The sequence below is a fragment of the Lepisosteus oculatus genome, chromosome 1 (genome assembly GCF_040954835.1).
Source record: "Lepisosteus oculatus isolate fLepOcu1 chromosome 1, fLepOcu1.hap2, whole genome shotgun sequence".
Taxonomy (NCBI): domain Eukaryota; kingdom Metazoa; phylum Chordata; class Actinopteri; order Semionotiformes; family Lepisosteidae; genus Lepisosteus; species Lepisosteus oculatus.
In genome coordinates this window covers 67,375,801-67,398,155 of record NC_090696.1, presented here as the reverse complement: position 1 = coordinate 67,398,155, position 22,355 = coordinate 67,375,801, and the positions used below count along the sequence as shown (strand labels likewise).

Here is a 22,355-nt window from a genome sequence, read left to right as displayed (position 1 = left end):
ACGCCCCCGCGATAACAGTGATAGCGTTATAATTTTACTTTGACATCCGGTCGGCTTTTTAAATACCTGGGGTAAAGAGCCTTTACTTAACTGGTACCATTCTTTACCCCTCTGCTCCTACTATACTTAGTACCACCATCCACGGGCTCCTCTGTGTACTGTAATTGTGTTTTATCTTGTGTATTCTTTGTATTTATTGTAGTCATTCTGTAAAGTACTTTGAGAAGCCACCTTTCAAGGCGCTATATAAAATTGTTTTTTATCATTCATTGTAAATAAGTCCAATAAAATACTGTTAAATTACTTTTTGCGAGTCAAACAACTCGAAGCAACATCTTTTTTCAATGTTTAATTGCTTAAAAAACAAGAATTTTCCAGGAATGTGTCATCTGATGCGCCCAAGATCATGCTACAGCGACGAGAAATATTTTCTGATTCGGGTAGTTTAAGTAGTTTTCTTACCAAATAAAACTAAATAGGTTTTAAGCAAAAACACGTTACAATAAAAATACATTCTTCTATTCAATGTGTACAAAAAGATAAATTTTAAAACATCAGTGCTCAACAGGTCAAAAGTACAATATCTAAGTCATTAAAGACCAACACAAAATTTATCCAGTTGAAAAGAAGACATACATGACATATATCAAGGCAATTTTGACACGTTGAAAAATGATAATCCCCTCCTCTCTTAAGAAAGAAAACAGAATTTAAATAGTCCTGACTGCACAATATTGGCACAAGCATATTGAACGACAGGCAACCATTACAAGGCTACTTTTGGATATGAAGGAACATGTAATAGGTTTATTCCATGCTGAAAAAAGAAGAAAGAAAACATTTCGGCTGTGGAGCCTTCTTCAGGCTTGAGAGGACACCTGAAGAAGGCTCCACGGACGAAACATTGTGTTTCTTCTTTTTTCAGCATGGAATAAACCTATTACTTGTTCCTTTGCAGCTGACGCAGCTACCCACCTGAACTACTTGGGGATATGAAGATCCATACACCATGGACTATATCGATTGAATCAGTCTTCAAAGCTATGTAGCTTTTTAAAGCCTGAAAAGGCTGCATTAATCTAACATCCTGCACATGGCTATGTCACATAGATCTACAAAATTAACCATTCTGGTAAATCTTCACCCCCAAAAACCTGTGAGAGAATGACACTTTTACAACACAGAAACCCAGTCTTCCGTATTACAGTAAGGTGAGGGAGAAGCAGATATCATGGATATGCCCATCTTTTCCCTTTGGTTTCTATTTTTGAAATTCACCTGGTTTTCTTCCATTTATGGATCAGGCCTTGGTTTCTCACACAGGGATGTTTTATTTCACTCTGAAGTCAGAAGAAATAAGCTTCCGAAATCATTAGAGAATACAAAATCCATCACCGCCCCTTTTCGCCCTGGTTTCGAATCCGTGGATAAAATCCGCATGCTGGCAGCCCACACCGGGAGTCCTGCAGAAGGCGACTGAGCTGCACGGGTGATGGAGCAGACACAGGGGCGCGAGTCCACTCCGGCTCACGTTCAAATCAACGGTCCGGTCTCGGGGTAGCGATCGGACGCAAACCGCAGCGCGGGGCATTGCGAGTACGGCGCCTCTCAGCCACCGGAGACTCCCATCTGCCCGAGCTGCTTCCATGGTGTCACCATGGACCTGCCCAGGGAGGGGGGTTTGGGGGGGCAGCTCTCAGGGCAGGGACTGGATGAGGATGATCTTCTCGTTGATGCAAAAGCGGTGGAGCACGGTGTGCAGGTTCTCCCCGCAACGGGACACCTGCCTCTCCATGGCCAGCCGGAAGTCCTCCTTCACCCCTTTGGTGATGCCCCGGGTGACAGTGTGGTGCCTGTGTGAGTGGGGGGCGAGACAGAGGAGGAGACAAGGAGACCTGATGCTCTGTAGCGCTGTTTGCCCTCCCACCCTTCCTCTCTCCCTGACACGATTACTGAACCACCTTCATTTCCGCACGAAAACTGCACTTTAACGGTTGACACAAAAAGAAAACTTCAGGAGAGATGCCCACTGATGGACAAATTGACTGCATCTCCCTCCAGTTGGGACAATCTCCGCCTCCCGAGGTGGGATTTACAGTAAATGATGCGATGTAGGCTCAGAAACCTAAAGAGGATCTCAAAGTTGACCACCTGAGATGCTAGTTCTGAAAACGGCGAAAATCTTCTAAGAGTAATCTGTCACTGAGTAAATCGCAGCACAAGAAGATCTAATGGATCTGAAAACATAAGTGAAAACATGAAAGTGGTTTCTAGGGCTCTGATGTGGGGATCTACTGAGTCATCTCAGTAGACCATCATCATGTCAGACTGTCAGCTTTAACCTACTCTTTGATCAAATCTGAATGCTCTTGCGGAAGTGCGGGTCCTGTGCTACTCTGCTGCTGTCTAGCAGATGGGCTGATAATGACGATGCAGTAAGCCCCCCCCAAAATGAGGATAATGCATGCCTCTTGTCTGCCATTGTACAAGTGTGCTTCTTTTTCAAAAGTCATCTGAAGTGCCAGGGATTCAAGTTCACATGTAGTGCTATGTGGAAACGCTCCCCAATACTCACCGGCCCTTCCTCTCCGAGGTGCTGTGAAATCAACAGAGAGCTGTAATTGGGCTGGGAATGAAATCCTGTACAGCAGCACGCTGCTCTGATGCACCGCTCAAAACCCAGTGTGACATTAAGTTGCTGCTTTTAGCAAAGATTACAATTGCACAGGGCTGGCATACTTCAATCACGGACAACCGCTAAGTCTAACGGCTAGTGCACAGTCATGCAAGAACACCTGGTTCATGGAGAGGACAGACAAAAGGGATGGCTGGATGGCGACAGCAGAGCGCCTCGGACACAGGCTGACTGGGCAGCATGGGGCACGTGCCACAGGAACCCAGAGGGGTGAAAATGTCACAATGCGGCTCGCGGTTTTAGTCCTTTCCACAATGTAATCATGGATGGCTCTTGCCCGCGGAGGGGCGCGATGAGGCACACGTGTGGAGGGGTGGAGTGGGGTTGTGATCACAGCTTGTAAAAAAAAAATAAAAAAAAATCAAGAGATGAATGAACTGGGCGGCAAAAATAAGAACGGACAACGATGGCTTTAAAAAAAAAAACCACGCGGAAAGAACTAACAAAAAAAACGGCAGGTGATGAGCAGGCTGGGGAGGGTACCTGTCGGAAGTCGGTACGCCAGGCGGCAGGATGGGGATAAACTCCTGGGGTAGGAGCCCCATGGAAGGGCTGGGGTGCCTAGAGACAGCAAACAGCAACATCCATCACCCACAATAGGCCGCCAGGTCAGACGCGCACGGTTTGCGCACAGGGCAGGACTTGGTTTCTCCTCACCGTACGGTAAAAAGACACTGAAGCTCTGTCATAACAGAGCTTCTTGTCTCTCTCCAGGTAATCGCGAAACTGGCCAGGATGATCATCCGTCCCCCCAGATGATAACACTGGAAAACAAACTGTCTGGCATGCCGGAACGCCTCGGAGGGTCCACGTGTACCGTTTCTCTGGGCTCATCCGGGAACGCCCCAGTAAGTTACCGCGAACTTCCTCAACAGCTCTGAAAGCGCTGTGCACTGACGAACCCTTCCTCCATGAATTGTAAAAGCTCGTGTGGTGCTGCTCCATGCTTTGACTCTGCCTCCGTTAGCCAAGACATGAAAAAAGACTACACCATATCCTGCTGAGATCAACAAGAAGTAACTGGCAAGTCTAATTAAAAAGGCTCTACTCCAAACCACCTATCGCCTTCCTCTCCAGCTGTTCATTCATTGGAGCTGATGCCAGCGTACAGCTCTTCACTAACATTAGGCTGTAAAATGTCACAAATCTGTGCAGTACCTTGCCTCAAAACACAGTTTGCAGTTTAAGACTACTTTTAAACCTCAACAAAAGACTAAAGGCTTAATACTCTAGTTTAAACTAGTTGTTTTTCTTCATCTTGTTGGCAATGATGCTGCTTTCGTTGCAAATATTGTGAATGCCTTCAAGATCTGTGGTGTTTATTTTACAGCATGTTTAGATGCTAGCCATAATATATATATATAAAAAGTGATTTCTAAATAACAGAATCGGTTGATCAGTTGATTGACTTATTAAGTGAACTGCTGATTGACCTCAAATGTCCTGGATTTCCTGCTCCGTGTCTCACCCCTCCAGTGGCTGCTACAACACTGTCCCTTTCCCCACTCCGCATGATCTCCACCAGAGTGAGCAGGTGCCAATGTGGACGATCCGGGGGCTCAGCGGGGGAACTTACTTGATGAGCATGCCCTGATTGGGCAGGAGCTCCAGCTGCACCTTGCCTCCCTCTGTGGTGCGCAGGTAAGCAAACTCCTCCAGCATGTCAATATCTGCAAGGGGGGTTGTCAAGGAGAGAGCTGACGGGAAACCACTCTAGGACGGAACTGCAGGCAGGGTGAGCAGGCGTTGGGGCTGTGTACGCATAACTGGAAGTTACGGACACTGATGTTGGACTCTGTTGTAGTTTGTTTCAATTGCACCCTTTGCCAGTTTCAATGGGCACCAGCATTGCTGAGGGTATCCCTGTAACAGTCTAGCACCCCATCCAGAGTGTGATTAATGCTGTGGAAACTGGGATGAGCTCCTTTAGGCTCGAGAGTCCTAGAGGATGTTACTCCTAATTTACTGTACTCTGTCAGTGGAACAAATCTCTTAATCCTGAAGAGTGAAAGAAGACACAGGGCTGTTGTACTTTCTGGAAAAGTGGATTTAGAGAAACCCAGTGAAACTATTTGCAGCCTATAGTTCTGAAAGAAGAAAGGAAAGCATCAATCTAATTTCTGCAGTTTAGTTTCACTAAGACTATTATATTTCTCAGGTTATCCAAACAAAATCGACAGATAACTCAAAAGCATTAAGCCCAGCATGTAGTTTCCTTAAGAAATTTTCCAGAGCTGAAACCAAAGATCCTTTCTGATCAGAGAAATTGTTTTTGCTGTGGTTGACAAACAGTCCCGATTCACTAAATAAATACCAGTGGTGAAGTGCACCCTGCAGTTACTTAGAGCACCGAGTCCAATTCCTTCAGTTACAAAGAAAATAATTTCTTATAGGACACAAAGGACAAAGGTGTAAGAAAAAAAAATTCTATTCATAACAGAATATCATACTATCATAACCTTTAACTGAGTTCATGAGCACTATTTGAAATCTCTCTTTGAAAGGGGAGATGTGACAAAATTAGTTTTAATCAAACAAGCAAATCTGTCTCATCTTAATTTACTCAAACAAAAATGCAAGACCATTTAGACTTAGTCATTGCTGAACATTTTTGTCTTCAATTTACTGAATGAAAATTCCACAGCGCTGAAGTTTTAGCTCGCTCCTATTTTTTTTTCTTGTTCCAACCTCACCATGCAATCACTAATTTAGCAAGCGTTTTTGCTTCTCAGCATATGGCCATGGCACCCTGACTGCACTCAGCAGAGAAAGAGGAAGTGTAGGTTGACACTTCTGACCTACCCACTTGCAAGTCACTTTCAATTCCTCACAGGCAACACACCCCTGTACCGCAAGTCCTGCTCAGATTGGAGGAGAGACGCGTTTCTCACCAACGACAAGCAGCCTGGAGGCTGAAATAGTCGCCGTTTGCCAAGAGTCGAGAGATTCCTGGACATCCTACCCCCTTACACCCAGCTAGGATTACATCACCCTTGGGAGAATCCTGGCCAATACTGTGTAGTGACTGAATTCTGGCCTCGCTCACAGGGATAGCATACAAGCACTTACCAAGATACACACCTATAATCCTACAGTAAGGCTAAGCACTGGGAGGCAGGGACACTACCCAGTGTCTGACGCAGGGAACTCCAGAGTGAGAGGATACTGGTGATGTAGTTGAAGAAGTTCTCGTACTGGAAGCTGCCTTGCTGGCAGATCTTATCCACAGCTTTCAGGAACAGGCCTTCTCCCTGGGGCCAATCATGCTGCAGCAGGACTATCACATGACCCAGAGCCAGGTCGTCTCTGTTGTCGGTGAAGGCGCGGAGCTGGCACGACAACCCGACAAACACAATGAGGTAAAGAGGGACAACAAAGAAAAAATATTTTGACAGAAAATCCATAAAAATACTTTTAGATATAAAAATATTTCCCATATTGGTCAGAATATGGGCAAAACTAACTCACGGGCAACTCCTGCTCTCCTAGGTTTGACTCATGCAGGTTTTACAATGAAATTAAGACCAGATAAAAAATCCCACTAGGATTTTGTCGTTCTGTACAAAGATACATGGCCAGTGATCCTGCAGACTCCAAATGACTGGACTTTCCCACCCTGGTCTAAAACCATGTAACTTCCGTGCCGTCATGTAATGTTGCACAGTAATGCAGAAAGTAATCATTTGGGATGTGTCCAGTTGCTTTGCACAAAACAAGTAAGAGTAATATTTCTGTGTTTCTTTAACCAGATGTTTTGAAAAACATTTGCATGTTTCTTTTGATGACTACCATGCGCCATTCATGAGGATTGTTCACGTCCCAGTCCTAAGTATATACCAATAGCAGTTGATTTCCTGCCATTACCTTAAAACACGCTAGCATCAGCTGCAAGCAGAAGGGCATGATGGCCTTACTTGTACAGGGCAGAAATCTGAGGTCGGTACCTACCAGTGGGGAAAGAAAGATCAACATTGGAGGCATTTTACAGCACAAACAAAAACATTTTTAATGCAATAGTAGGACATTAGATAAATCCAAACATAGCAGAGTTATCGGTATGATTGGCCCCTCAACTTCCAGTATTCTTTTTTAGTCATTTAAAACTGTGTTCCAGAATACAATAAATCCAGCCATATCTCAGTCTTTCCCAGGCCACTCCACCCTGCCCATCGTGAGATTACCCACCCTTGCGGAATTTAGTCCTGACCCTGGTGACCTCCTCGGCTGTCCTCCCCAAGTCCTGAGGCTGGGGTACAAGGCCACTCATCACCTCCAGCACCTTCTCACAGGTCATCTGCAGGCCAGCACACAAAACAAGCAGAACTGATTAACCCTGCAGTCTTCACCTGCTAGAGCACTGAACCCAACACACTCCTTAAATACAATAACCGACCCCATCTTATTCATGGCCATTCTTCAAAAATGTGATGGGCTTAGTACAGCTTTGCATGACTGAAGGCACAGAATATGAGGACTCAGTAAATATAACCAGAGTCTTAAGTGCAGCTAATTGCACTGCAACCAGTTAACAATTTTTTATGTGTCTAGCCAATTTGTCATCGTTAATACCTCCCAGTTCACAGTAGCAAACCCTGTGACCACACAGGGAGAAACAGGAAATGCAGACAAGAAACAGGAAATGCAGACTTGACCTGACCTTTAATCTTTTGACATGTCACAGGCTCTGCAGCAACGTACAGGAGGTGTAGTGTCAGTTTGAGGAAAGAATCGTCCTTGACTGATGCCACTGCAAGAATGCAGGGACCCAGGAAATTACTATTTAACAGCGCTTGAGACTTCCTGGTCACAACGCAGGCTTGAACTCCAAGACATCAGATTACATGAAGGTGCAATGGCCTTGATTGGTTGAGCCACTTGTCTTACAAATGTTCTGAAGCACATCTGTATGAGAAGCTGGTACATATTCACATCTGAACTTATCAGAGAGCAGACTACAACCGGTAACATCAAGGGGCAGAACCTCTACAAGGACCTGTGATGTCAATAAGATCACACACCATCAAAACAGCAATCAGACAATTTCCCCACAAAATGTACTTAAATGTACTCTGTAGACCATGTATCTGTTGCGGATGCACATTCACTTCAAACTCCTAGAGGAAACTTTGGGGTCAAACTTGTGTCCACACTCTTTCAAGAGGCATAAATGAGTCTGGATGAGGTCGCCAGGTTGCATGTGATTCCGACTGCCCGCACAGTGGACAGATGAACCACTGCCCGCCGTGTGGAAGCAGCCACTCACCCTGTACTCTCCCAGGGTATAGTGACAGGAGGCCAGCTGGATCAAAGCCCTGAGGTGCTCCAGAGACCCCTGGGAGGAGACCTGCTGCTGGGGGGCCTGGAAGGACGCCAGCTGATGGAGACTGCTAATGGCCTTCCTATACTGGCCCTGGAGCAGAGGCCAGGAACACAGGAGAAGAGGAGAAAGTGAAAGGCTATCAATGGAAACATGGAACAGCACTGGAGCAAAGAGAAATCACAGGGTCTGAAAACATACAAAAGGTGGCAAATGAGATTAGCTCATTTTGGCCCATTGTGCTTGTCTGCTAGATGAGTAGCTTTGCTCAGTGCACTTTTTTTTACCTTACAGAAAAAAAAAACCCTGATAAAGTACAAGCACACACATGTGTTGTTTAGCTGGATCCGAGTAACGTCTTGCAATAAGGACGCCAGGAAGCTGGGCAAAGCTCTCATTCTCTTTCATTCCCAGTTCTCTCCTCCAAACTGTTTTGATACAATAGTTCTCCACGATGCACGTGGACAGGCAGAATAAAGTGAATTAAAAAAATAATCTGCCTCCTTCTTGAATAAGTAAATGTTTGGGGCACAACCACTTAGCTAGGGAGGTAGATCTAGATATCCAAAAACCTTCTGTGTAAAGATGTGATTAAATGTCTTATCAAATGAAAACAGCAATCTTTATACACATATAACTTGTAATTATAACTGTAAATGAACCTTACCCCAACACTGCCAGGGGTCTGTACTGGTCTATGGTACATTTAATCTGAGTTGTAAATGACTCAGACTCACTGATTTACCTGATAGATGATCATGTCAGTCAGGAATATCCTCAACCACAGCCAGCTGTCCGTCTTCCAGGAAGAACAGATTCTCTTAAATTCTGGGGGAAAAAATAAAAACATATTATATACATGTAAACACACACTATATATATATAACAGAATCACAGAATGTAATTATTGACAATGTCTGGGCCACACTTCATAGGAACACTTATTAGCTGCACATATTCTTTGAAAACAAGAAACCAACCAATATTTCTGCAGTAACTGTTTCATTTTTAATTGTTGCTTCCTTTCTACATCATTCTAAAACAAAATGGGAAAATACTTAAATCACAGTCGAAGTTTGGCTTATATAAGTTTGGTTTACAACACAAAGGGGCATTAGCTAGCCATGAATGGCGTGGGCCAGACGCACAATCTTCGCCCAGTGTGTGTCTTTTTGTGCTTCTGGGAATTATTTTGAACTCTTCTGGAAGTGATATGCAGCCCTGGTCTCTAAATCAGCACCTCCCAGAAGAAGACTGCTGCCTGCGCTTTGACAAACCGTTCTCCAGGGTCTCCTGTGAGTGCAGCAGCTCCCAGCTCTCCCTGGCTGCCCTGAAACTCTCCAGCATGTCGGCCCAGGTGGGCAGCTCGGCCTTGTTCACCAAGATGTGGCGTCCCCGACCCTTCCCAGAGCCCTCCTCGTCATCGGAGCTCTGCCGAAAAACAGGACAGCCCACTCACGTCCAGCCCCAGACACTGTACACATCATCTATTACAAGTGAACAAGTAAAGGGTTATTCCAGGCTGAAAAAGAGAAGAAACGAAACGCAACGTTTTGGCTGTGGAGCCTTCTTCAGGTGTGAAGAAGAAGAAGGCTCAGAGCCCGAAGAAGGCTCCACGGCCGAAACGTTGCGTTTCTTTTTTTCTCTTTTTCAGCCTGGAATAATCCTTTACTTGTTCCTTTGCAGCCTACACATGCTGACGCAGCTCCCTACTTGAACTATCTATCACAAGCGAAGTGCCTGATCAATAAAGTGGTACTGGGGAAAAAGTAACAATAAAATAATATTTTCGTATTGAAACACTGGGAGATTTTGATTTGTGCTCTTGATCATTTTGAGGGATTCTCTTAAATATTAGTTTCTCAAAAGACTGGGCTTATAAATGTTTCTTGTTGATCCATGCTGTTTTGAGACCCATTTTCCACAAATGACACAGAACATGTTGCCTCGCTCTCTCTCTCTCTCACCATTGTCTTCTCCCTGCCGTCCGCCAGCTTGCGTTTCTTGTGGATGTGCTTGTTCCGATCGATGTCTGCATCACTGTAGACCGCGGCGAGGTCTTCCACCAGGATCCAGGGTATTGCACCAGGAGAGCTGTGCCCTACAAGAGACAGACACTAAATAAAACCGGTTTCTTCCACTCCTGAGACTGACACCTCAAAAACCTCATGCCAACGAGATAGTTACATGTGGGATATGGTATAGTACAGATATGCAGGCTGGTTATCTATTATTTGTCTCTTAACTTGACTCTTTAGCTGCTCTGGCACTGCTGACAAACAAAGGCTGACAGTGCCTTCACAGTTCATAGAGTTATCGGATCAGATAATCAGTCCCCACCTGAGGGGAGACATCAGATATTTGCCAACCTAAACAAGCTGGAACTTCCTGGACCTGACCAAAACTGTAATTTTCTTTTCTACAAGAAAACACTTTGTCTCCCTTACGCATGAATTGGAAGACACTGAACCGTCTTTGGCAGGTGGCACAAAGGGACCATGGTGTTGAGGGCACCGCCCTGGATCACTCACCCTGGAAGAGCATAGGCTGGATGGTGCTGACGTACTGGTAGGCACTGCGGAAGAACACCAGCATGACGGAGTACACCACCTGGTTCCTGTAGCGGATGTGAGCCTCGGCATCAAAGCTGCCGAGATAGCGCGCCAGTTCCTTCATGCGCTGCAGGATCTCCCCGTAGCTCCTGCACAGCAGGGACGAGGAAAACACAGACCTTCACTGGTCTGTAGCCCAAAGGGGAGGCACTCTATTCATTTAGCACCAGCTAACTGCTGATGTCAGCTAACAGTCTACTCTGACTGATGCTTTTTTACAAAGCGACTAACATTTGCTCCCATTTACACATGCTGGGTACTGCACTGCAGAAAAGTACCTTGCTTTAGGATGCCATGGCCTGTCTCACCTGGGATTTGAACCCTCAACCTTCCCGTTATGAGTGTGAGGCCTCAGGCACTGTACCACACTGCTAGTCCATACATGTATACAATAGCTACCAGTGCAGAGGAGAGGTTCCATCTGTCTGCCTTTCAGAGCGTCACTTCCAGACTGGCTGCCATGCCTGTTGGAAAAAGAGCCCTATCTGCCCTGCGTGGATACCGCTGGCACTAAGGGAAAGTATGCCCAGCTGGCTCTTGATGGCATTAACTACAACAGAAGTTCCACCTCCCGTCTCAGGCACTCATCTGCCTGAAGCCACTGGCACTTCCTGGGGTGTTCCTCAGGTTCAGCAGCTGGCATGTGACCACTATAGGTTGTGCCACTAATGGGCAGATTGGCATCACGTTTGCAATCCTGACCTTATCCCCCTGTCCACCTGCATAAAGATCCACGCAGGGGTTCCTGAACTTGCCCACAGCTGTCCGTTTCTGTGGCGTCAGAGAGGTGTGCATTTCAACGACAAAGGAGACCGCTGCTTGGCCCACCTGCTGCCCTTGTCCATCTGCCACTCGCACCTCACTCCCACCACCGACAGGATCTCCAGCAGGCGCTCCCAGGGCTCCACGATCTGGGAGGACTTCTCCGTCAGCCCCTCGATCACGTAGCGCTGGGAGCCCCGCGCGCTGGGGGACTTGAGGCTGCCCCCGTCCTGGGACCCTGATCACCGCGAGAGGGGAACAGCACAGTCAGGGAGAGGGGGGCACGACGGGACACCTGGGCAGAAATCTGAAAATCAGCCTGCAGGATAGCGCAGGGAAAAGGGGGCTTGGCCGGTCTACGATAAGGAACAAGCAGAGATTAATTCCTCTTTGTGCGTTTTCTTCTTTCTTTTTGCTTTTCAGTGTCAGATCAACCTCCCCGTGTTCCTCTACAGGCTGCAGGCCGCTGCAGCTCCCCACTCAAACCTCTTCGGTTTGCGGAAAAGTCAGTGCAGCACCTTACACTTCTCAATTGCTTATATGACTCATAGGATTCTCTTGTACAAAGGTATATCGATTCTTTTTACTCTGGTTCTACCTTTAAAAATTCAGCATTTACGCGCATGTGCAAGAAAATATCACTCCACGCTGCATATACAACAGCAGATTGCTGGCTAACAGATTCATGAGAAATTCCTCAAATACTAATAATGCAATAAATAATAATACAAATACGTAATTAGTATCCCCCAATCTGAATTCAGTAATGTGCATTTCTGTTACTTACAAGCATCTGCATCACCAAGAGCAGTGTTTTATGAACCAATCATTGTGTCATGTAGTAGGTAACCCCCTGTTTACAGTGTCAAAAAAGCAATCAATTCTTTTTTAAGGAATGTGCAGGTGACATAACTTTTAAATCTTCATCAGACAGCTGCAATTTCATTCATATCAAGTGTGGCTTAACAATCCCAAGGACAGATGGATAAGGGAAGCATGAAGCTGTCTGCGAGCTACTGCAATACTGTGTGATGCACGGCTGTAACTGAGAGCCCTACCCTGGAGCTGACTCTCCACAGTGGGGCTCCTGGTGACGTAGCTGATGTAGAATTCGGCAGCTTTGTGCATGTACTTGTAGAGCAGGCTAGCAGGCAGGCGCATGTCGGGGTTGTTGATGATGAGGGGAAGGACGTCACACACTGCAAAAGTGGTGAAAATTCTCAAGGGATTTCTTGCACAAAATATTGAAAATATTGTTAACCAAAGAGCTTGGCATTACATTTCTAATTTAACCTAACTGGCTACACTATCTCATTTGTGTTGTCAACAGCGAAATTAATAGACTGCTTAAACAACACTAAAACTAGGACAAGAAGAGAAGGCACTAGCACAGTATGAGTATGCAAAGTCCTGTACAATCATGACATTAGACACTGATCCTAATGCAATTCTGTTTTCTTTTTCTGTTTTTCACATTTTATCTTTTAAATAGTTAAGCATTGCAACACTTTATACAGTTACAGTCTTCTAATTTATTTTTGCTAATGTCAAGAAAATAGGACAGGATGGACTCCAGGTTACAGATTTTTTTTTTCATTTTTGTGGATCAGATATTCCAGATATTGCTGCTCTGAAACCAGCTCACAAAAGAGCAACCGGTTACATTTGCAGGCTAAAAGTAATACCCTACGCAGTGCCAGACTGAAATAACTGAATTAATTTAGTCTCGGTGAAGACCTCCAGCGGATCTAACGAATGTATTGAAAATCCTCAAAGGCACTGACAAAGTCAACCCAAAAGACTTCTTTAGAATCAACAGCGAAGCCCTGAAATTTACCTGATCACTTTCGCCTGGATATATTCCGGAAATTGTTTTTTGTAACAAGTAGCCAAAACAATATAGGCAAACATTGTGTATGTTGTGACAATACAGGCACCCATCTAGAACTGCAATAACAAAGAAATTTAAATATTTTGAAGCTTTTTGACAATTACATTGACAATAGTGACGTAATAACACACAGCAGTACAGTTTACAACTCAGTCTCAGTCAACTGACAATTGTTGTCATTCCTTTATATTTTTATTTAACCAACAGATTCACGTGTCCCTACCAAAAACGAAGCCTAGCCTCAATTTGTTTTAACCGGAAAATAGCTGATTGTTCAGGGATTTAACAGGTGATTTTGGTTTTCATATGTTTAAAACAGGGTGTCAGCCGAAGCACAGAACTGACCACAGCTTTAAAGCTCAGTCTCACATCTTGTGGGGAAGATGATGCTCAGGACACTGGAATATGGAAAACCATCAAGATTCTTCTCTGTCTGTGCTATAAAGGTTGCTTGAGTGTTTTTCTAAGCTTCACTAAGACAAATTACTAAGACCTGAAAATCTGAAAGCTTTTTTAACACTTTACGTGGAGCTACTCTGCAGCACCTTAGCTATAGAATAGAGTTTTTCTTGGATGGATATATATTTCTTATTTACCAGAATTCCCACTGAAGGTGAATTTCTCAAGATAAGGAGGAGAACGAGACCCACATTTTGTCATTTCTATACTGTTTCTATACTCTGTCTGGGTCACACAGTATCCCTTTATTCTATCACCAGGAAGTAACAGTTTTGTTCCACACTAAACCCTCTATCTTCTGCATCACCTCAACAATATCAGCTGCACTCCCCCCTTTTAACGTTTTTATGTTTATCGCCATTAATGTGCTTTATAGCAGTACCAATACACACACGATCAGATGAATGACAAAAAAGCATGAAGAATGGTAACTCATTATTACCATGAGGTTTTGCAGCTATTAAGAAAAGCTACACATAATTTTCTGCACTTCGGGGCAGTCATTCAAAAGTGTAAATGAAGTCCAGTCACAAAACGTGTCTGGGGCAATGCAAAAAAATACTAAAAATAAAAACGGAAGCGGAAAAACAATACAGAACTCAGCAAAATGCTGTTATAAAATGCGCTGTTCCATCCCCCCCTACCTAAACTTGTGATTCACTAATCGGAGAATGTAAGTCTCTCTATTCTCAAGGCACCAGTGCTCCAGCCATCCAAAAACACACCCCTTACCAAACAGTTTCCTGAAGCAGTTGACTGGTGACTCTTGGTCTTCAATGCTTTCCGCCTCTAGCAGCGTCTCCCCCAGATTAACCTGCAGGAAAACAGACGGGAAACTTTTGAAAGATCCATCTGATAACAAATCAGTCAGACTCAATTTTTCCGACCCAGAACGCTGCTAGGTTCAAGACCCTGTTTTGCATCACCCTGAGACCTGAATGTTCAAACATATTCTATGATTTGTGTCTCTAAACTTGCACTTGGTTGATTTTCCTATAATTTATAAGTTTCTACAAATGGCAGAATGCTGAAAAATGTTGGTTGCTGGTATATATTTCCAAACCCACAGAAACAGTGGCAACAATTAGAGATATAACTGAAGTGCATTAAGGATTATGCCACTGAGAAGCGCCTTAATAAACTGAAAGATGTATGCTTAGTTTTCTGTTTTGACCTGAATTTCTGTTAGGATAACCTCCACATACCACACACACTCGCCCCCCCCCCCCCCCCGTACCCCACACACACTCACACCCCAGCCTGTACCCCACACACACACTCGCCCCAGCCTGTACTCCACACACACACTCGCCCCCACCCCCGTACCCCACACACACACACTCACCCCAGCCTGTACCCCACACACACACACTCACCCCCACCCCCCACACACACACTCACCCCCACCCCCGAACCCCACACACACACTCACCCCAGCCTATATCCCACACACATACTCACCCCAGCCTGTACCACAAACACACTCTCCCCCACCCCCGTACCCCACACACACTCACCCCCACCCCCCGTACCCCCCACACATACTCACCCCAGCCTGTACCCCACACACACACTCACCCCCACCCCCGTACCCCACACACACACTCACCCCAGCCTGTACCCCACACACACACTCACCCCAGCCTGTACCCCACACACACACTCGCCCCAGCCTGTACCCCACACACACACACTCGCCCCCACCCCCCGTACCCCAAACACACACTCGCCCCAGCCTGTACCCCACACACACTCGCCCCCACCCCCGTACCCCACACACACACTCACTTTCACTCCTTACACACTGCACACTCACCCCGTGCTGAACGACAGACTCAGGAAAGCGCCGCAGCAGCAGCAGCAGCATCTCGGCTTTCTCCAGGGTGTTGAAGCACTGCTCGGTGGCTTTCAGCAGCATCTCGCACTGCACCCGGCCCGGCAGCGTCTCAAACAGGCCTGAAAGACACGCAGCTGGCAGTCAGGCCACAGCGCCCGCAATGGCTTTCTCCCGCCTGCTAGACGAGTCCTGGAGAACCATGAGGTCTTCCAGTCTTCACTCCTCGGAGGGGCTCAACTGGACTAACTCCTCTCTTCATTAAAAGTCCAACGTTTTCCAGCACTTCGCCCATTGACTGCCCACCTACTAATGGCTGTCTCCCTGAGACAGGAAGGAAACCTTTAAACAAATACCACTAAAAATATTATGAACTGTTCTCTACCCTGATTTCCTTGACTTACGGGCCAGAAGAACCACAAAACTGCTGCACAAAGGGATTTTTTGCTTGTTGTTTTTTTTTTTTTAAAACAGGTCTTCTCGTCGCAAAATCAATCATGAGCAGAAAAATTAACTAAGCAGAAAGAACAAACATCATAACTCACATTAGTTTAAAAATAAGTAAATTTACAATCCGTACTTCTACAAAAGTCCTGAATGGTTCACTTATTTCACTACGGCGATGTACAAAGTAAACAAAATAAGTTTCCACTGACGTGCGAACTGTTTCTGCAATCTCTAATCCCTGGGCGATGTGACCCAGTCCCCATTTCTAATCCAACCAGACCCCTGACATTTACATTTAAAAATGGCAATACCTTTTGATAAACTCTAGAACATCAGAGTGTTTAAAAATACAAAAACAGATACAAATCACAAGTAGCAGGTATTGTAGCTGGCCCGCCCTGGCCAGTTCAGCAACTCCCAGACTGTCCAGCTCATCAGAGGCCCCATGTCGCCAGGCTAGGCCCTCCACATAATAATAATAATAATAATAATAATAATTGCTTACACTTATATAGCGCTTTTCTGGACACTCCACTCAAAGCGCTTTACAGGTAATGAGGACTCCCCTCCACCACCACCAATGTGCAGCATCCACCTGGATGATGCGACGGCAGCCATAGTGTGCCAGAATGCTCACTACACATCAGCTATCAGTGGGGAGGAGAGCAGAGTAATGTAGCCAATTTATAGATGGGGATGATTAGGAGGCCATGATTGATAAAGGCCGATGGGAAATTTGGCCAGGACGCCGGGGTTACACCCGTACTCTTTTCGAGAAACGCCCTGGGATTTTAAATGACCACAGAGAGTCAGGACCTCGGTTTTACGTCTCATCCGAAGGACGGCGCCTGTTTACAGTATAGTGTCCCCGTCACTACACTGGGGCATTAGGACCCACATGAGCCGCAGGGTTAGCGCCCCCTGCTGGCCCCAATAACACCTCTTCCAGCAGCAACCTTAGTTTTTCCCAGGAGGTCTCCCATCCAGGTACTGACCAGGCTCACACCTGCTGAGCTTCAGTGGGCTGCCAGTTGTGAGTTGCAGGGTGATATGGCTGCTGGCCATAAGAGCCCTCACCTCTCAGAAACTGGGCGTGTTTGTCCTGGCAGTCGTTCCGCAGGGCGGCAGTGATGACGCTGATCTCCCGCCACACCACCGGCTGCTCAGGGAAGTTCACAAACCTGGAGGGACACAGACACAGATATCCGGCCTCCTCAGAGTCTCACTGTCATCCTGCGGTCACGGTGTACACTCTGCAGTGCAGCAGCTCGTGTCCCCAGGGACAGGCCTGGCCTGTCAGTCACAGCCACCCTGCTCTGTGTGGGACCCGCAGGACTGCCGATGAGGCCATTTGATCTTCCTTAGAAAGCAGCCAGCTCGAAACCAGACTTCAAGTCTTGACGTCTGCTTTGGGATTTCCAGCTCGTGAAATGTTATTTGGAGGATCCACACTTCCGATAACGCGGTCACCGATTAGAAATAAAACCATATAAGCAGTGTTTTACATCATTTCAATTTCTAATGACTCAGGCCTTTAAGTATCTTGGGCTGAAAATGAAAAGAGCCATTAGCTGGACGAATTCACAAAATGCAAAGACACACACAGTACTGAAGCATCAACATGCAAAGCTCATTGAAAATTACAATTACAGAAGAAATGTCAACCCAGCAGTTTGTTTCTCCAGAACGGACAGTGCAATGTGAACCATTGACCGTGAGCAGAAACTATATGCACATGCATTTAAAACCCAGAACAGGAGGAATATCTGTTTGTAAAAGGTTGTGGAACAAACTACACAGTTGTTGCTGAAGCTATCACCCTGGCGTCTTTCAAGAAACAGCTGAGCGAGACCCTCGGATCAATTCTCAGCTCTCAAAAAGGTGTACTCATGGGGTAAAGCACTCACATGTCATACAGCAGTCTCCCCGCTGAGGCTGTCCTCTCTGCGTTGCGCTCAATGGTGTACATTTCATACTGAAAGAAAACGGAAAGACAGACATACAAATGCCGTTTATTAAACATTGGCGTGGGTGCTTTCTCAGCGTCATTTTAATCAAACAAAAAGGAGTTCCTGCACTGGATAGCCCGGTCAGCCTTTAGATACCTTGATTCTTCTCCATTTTCTCTAACCATCATTCTCTATCATAAAAGGAAAAGGAATACAGTTGTTCTACTGCCGTTTTCACCTCTACAAGGCAGCTGTCCCTGCTCTTATTTTTAAAATACGAGGTGTCTTCAGGGGACAGTTCAGACTGATGTTCACTACAGCATCACTTTAGAACAATATCGTGCCCTGTGAAAATCAATTGAACTGTTCTGACCCTATTAACTGTGCGTAATGTTGTAATGACTTACCTGTATATTAAAATCTGAAGGGTAGAGGGTTCGAGCAGTGATGAGCCACGCTTTGGCTGCCCATGGATCTTCATTCACGAGCTCCCGGGCCCTCTTAACTAAAAACTCGCAGTCCCCCTGCGCGGACATTTCCAGCTTACTAGTTAATCTTAAAGTCTTTTAGTCACTCATCGCATGGACTGTTTACGTTAAGTGTACCCCTAAAATGTTAGCATTTATTAGACTCTTAAACTAAAAAAATACAACGTATCTTGTGGTTATAATATAATATCAGGCAATATAGAAGTGTTACACATACGAACAGGTTTACAGCATCTACAATTATCAAAATATTTTCTAAAAGACGATGTAGGGAAATGTGCACGATCCTCTAACCGACAATTCTGAGTACTGTGCTGTGAAAATAAACCCCGGGCGCATTCAGATGACGTCAGACGGGGTTACACATGACCTCAAGGAAGAGGATGCGCGCGGTGACTGTCAAACCAGTTTATCTGTCATTTATTAATTCTTGCTAGCGCAGTTCTATATTTATACTTAATAACATCTTAATAGCAAGCATTTGTACTTTAGCTCGCTACACTGTTAAAAATTAGAGAGTGTAAACTAATTATTCGAGATCTTTTATGAAAAAAATGTAAATCTGCATGGTGTGGTTGAATATTTTTCTGTTTTTAGCCTTGCATTTACCTTCGTTTTCAGTGCTTTCCAAGTTTCTCTAACTTTTAGGCGCTATGATTTTAACAGTGATTTCACTCTGTTTTTACTTTTCTTTCTTTTGACTGTGACAAAGTTTTAGAACAGTTTCTTGTATTTTGTATCGCGAGTATGGCTTAGGTACTGAATAACTACCGTTTGCATACATTGAAAACCTTCCTAAAAAGGGAAAGGTTATCCAAATGAATATGAAAACGATTATTCTTGATGTGAGTTACATCACACACCCATGTCATTATTTAACGGTTATAATCTAACAAAAAAAATCTTTGTGGGAGTGAAAAATATAATTATTCCAGCATAATTTCACTAGATGGCTCTGTTGAGTTATAAACGTCTCCAGTATGATTAATTCATCATTCAACTCTATCTGAAACTCCGCTTTAGATTGTGTCTTGCAGTAGTTACAGATATCGCTTAAATGTTTGCATATACATTAAATATAATTCTACAGGTGCATCAACTATCGTGGTTGTTAATATCCCTATGTGAACCACCAATGAGCCATAAATTCTCAGAAACATGCAGTACACACTGTTCTGTAGAGACGTGATAACTGAGAGACGATTCGCAACTGCGATACACATACTGTATGTATGAAACACAGTACATGACAGAAAACCTTAAAATAAATTACATATTATTAGGGGTATTGAAATCATGATAACTTTGCTTTCAAATGGACCACTTCATCCCTGAGGTTGAGTGGAACTATTCAAAAGAACCCAGATTGTATTTGCACCTCGTATTCCCAAAGGGTATTACTAGCTTCTGTGCAGGAGCAGAGAGGGAAAATAAGAGTTTTAATTATTTGTATGTTAATTTGTAATGTCCATCTCATCAACATGTTACATTATGATATTATTATTAAATATTACAATCTTAAAAGTATTCACCCCCCTTGTACGTTTTTACATTTTATTGTGTGATAATATAGAACCAAAATGCATTTAACTAGGGGTTTTTGCTGTTGGTTGACAGAAAACACCTTTTAATGTCAAAGTGAAAACAAAATTCTGCAGATATAAATATAAAATGAAAAAAACGTATTGCATAAGTATTGAACATTTTTGAGGCGATACTTGGTAGAGGCACGTTTGGCAGAAATTACAGCCATACGATTTCTTATTCAATTCCTGCCACAGATTCTGGATTGGACTGAGGTCCAGGCTTGGACTGGGCCACTCCAGAGCATTGCCTTCTTTTACAACCACTCCAGCTTTGGCTGTATGCTCTGGGTCACTGTCCCACTGGAAGAATCTTCTCCCCAGTCCCGTGTCTCTTGCAGACTGTAGCAGGTTTTCCTCCAGAATTGCTCTGTACTTTCCTGCATCCATTTTTCCTTCTATCTACACAAGTCTTCCAGGCCCTGATGCAGCGAAGCTTCAGCATAGCATGATACTGCCGCCACCGTGTTTCATAGTAGGGATGGTATTCTCAGGATGATGTTCACTGATATGCTTGCACCAAACATAGCTCTTACTGTTGAGGTCACAAAAATCTGTTTTTTTGTTGGGAGCTATACTTATCAACCATAGGATAGGTATATCTATCCTGAACTCATGTGAAACAGTACTTGCACACAGGTGGACTCCAGTCAACAAATAATGTGACTTTAAAATACATTTGGTGACACCACAGCCTGTGTAGGTGTGTCACAATAAAGGGATGAATACTTATGCAATCACTTATTTTCTGTTTAATATTTATAATTAGTTTAGGAGGATCTGTACAATTTTGTTTTCACTTTGACATTATAGAGTGTTTTGTGTGGATCAATAGCAAAATATCCCATATAAATACATTGTGATTCTATAGTAACAAAGTAAGATGGCAAATAGGAAAATAGTTCCTTTTCCTTCCTCAAAATAACGCAGAACATGACATTAATTAAACTTTATTTCTACACCGAAAAACATAATGGTTATTAATGCTTGTGGAACATTTTTGATACTTTCTGGTTCGAGCTTAACGTTTCAGGGAGTTCATCTGCAGAGGAATGTGGTGACTTTCGTCAGTCCATTAGATGCCTTATTGTTAACAACTTCCTTCCTGTGGGAACTAATTGCTGAAGCCGAAAGAGCTGGAGGTAATTGTGTGGGCTGATTATCATATGTGGTCATTGCCCTCCTACTAGAATGATTCTAATGGAAAGGAACCTCTAAATAATCAGCACTGCACTGTTGAAAAACCTAGACGTGAGCAAATGGATGCCTGCGTTTGGGAGGAATACCGGTTTATTCTGAAAATATGAATTACAAAGGCAATATGTAAATAGAGTTCATATTTGTGGAGCTGTGTTTTGTATTATGCTGAACTCTTATATCTAGAACCTGCTTGATTTGGAGAAAACCACAGGTGAAGGCCTGCAAAAAGACACTGTGTGACACATTAAGATTCTCCGTGAAGGACTTATCTTGTAAAGGTTATGTGACGAGAAGAGAATGGTAATTTTATGGAGGACTGGGCCTCCAGGTCACAAGTGTCCTTACAGTGTAAAGACCGAAAGACAGAGACAGAGTGTGAGAATTCAGCCAGTGCCAGTCGCCACAGAGCCTAAACGATGTCTCACTCACTGCACCAAAAGATGTGACCCCCCTGAGTAGGGAGTTAGAATTGCCCTGAGAGACCAGGGCAGGGAAGAAAAATCCCTGTCTTGGAGGGCCATGTGTCTGCAGTTTTATAGATCTCTTCAAAGGCACAGCACATGGAGAGCTAGGAGAGGCTGCTAAATGGGTCCCTTTAAGCCAATAATAAGCTAATTTAGGTTGTAAAGAAATGAAAAGCCTGCAGAAACACTGGCCCTCCAGGGCCATGATTACCCACCTGTGGACGAGAGGAAGTGACATCACTCGAACAGGCTCCTTCAATGCCTGTGGTCCCCAGCCCTGCTCCTGGGGGACAGCTGTGTCTGCTGCCTTTGACCCCAGCTGAGCTCTGAATCATCAGAGCTAATTGGTGCCTGTAATTAATCTCCTTGCTGGTTTAGACTGTTGGTTTACTTCTTTCTGCATTCAGTCCCCAGTTTAAAGACCACTTGATGGCTACCTCACCGACAGCTTCAGAGTACTGAAATTCAAGTGGTCTGCGCTCAGCATGCTTACCCTTCTTTCTGAATAAATGTTATTTTTGGGTGATCATTTTACAATGAGCAGATAAATTAGGAGACGACACTCCCACAATAAACCATTTCTCCTCTTGCGCAGGTCCCTTTGACTGCATTTCACGTATCAATTTATCACTAAAACATTACCTTAGTTATATT

The 22,355-nt window shown here is 44.5% G+C and overlaps 1 protein-coding gene across 6 annotated transcripts; it reads right to left on the bottom strand.

The window, feature by feature from the left end:
• Nucleotides 1–334: 334 nt before the first annotated feature.
• Nucleotides 335–18,790, bottom strand: ints10 (integrator complex subunit 10). 6 transcript variants are annotated; one of them, XM_015345958.2, is made up of 19 exons: nucleotides 18,374–18,790; nucleotides 17,925–17,992; nucleotides 17,095–17,198; nucleotides 15,553–15,692; nucleotides 14,469–14,550; nucleotides 12,445–12,585; nucleotides 11,453–11,624; nucleotides 10,544–10,713; nucleotides 9,980–10,113; nucleotides 9,290–9,443; nucleotides 8,758–8,840; nucleotides 7,959–8,105; nucleotides 6,881–6,989; nucleotides 6,560–6,639; nucleotides 5,862–6,024; nucleotides 4,272–4,365; nucleotides 3,179–3,256; nucleotides 2,576–2,596; nucleotides 335–1,853 (listed from the first exon to the last, which is right to left on the bottom strand). In XM_015345958.2, the coding sequence occupies exons 1-19, from the start codon at nucleotides 18,500–18,502 to the stop codon at nucleotides 1,697–1,699; spliced, it is 2,226 nt and encodes a 741-aa protein (XP_015201444.2). In that variant the 5' UTR covers nucleotides 18,503–18,790; the 3' UTR covers nucleotides 335–1,696. The 6 variants fall into 6 exon arrangements, 5 of the variants coding, with proteins under 5 accessions (XP_015201444.2, XP_015201445.2, XP_015201446.2 ...); XM_015345959.2 differs by lacking the exon at nucleotides 2,576–2,596; XM_015345960.2 differs by lacking the exon at nucleotides 3,179–3,256.
• Between the last annotated feature and the right edge of the window lie 3,565 nt (nucleotides 18,791–22,355).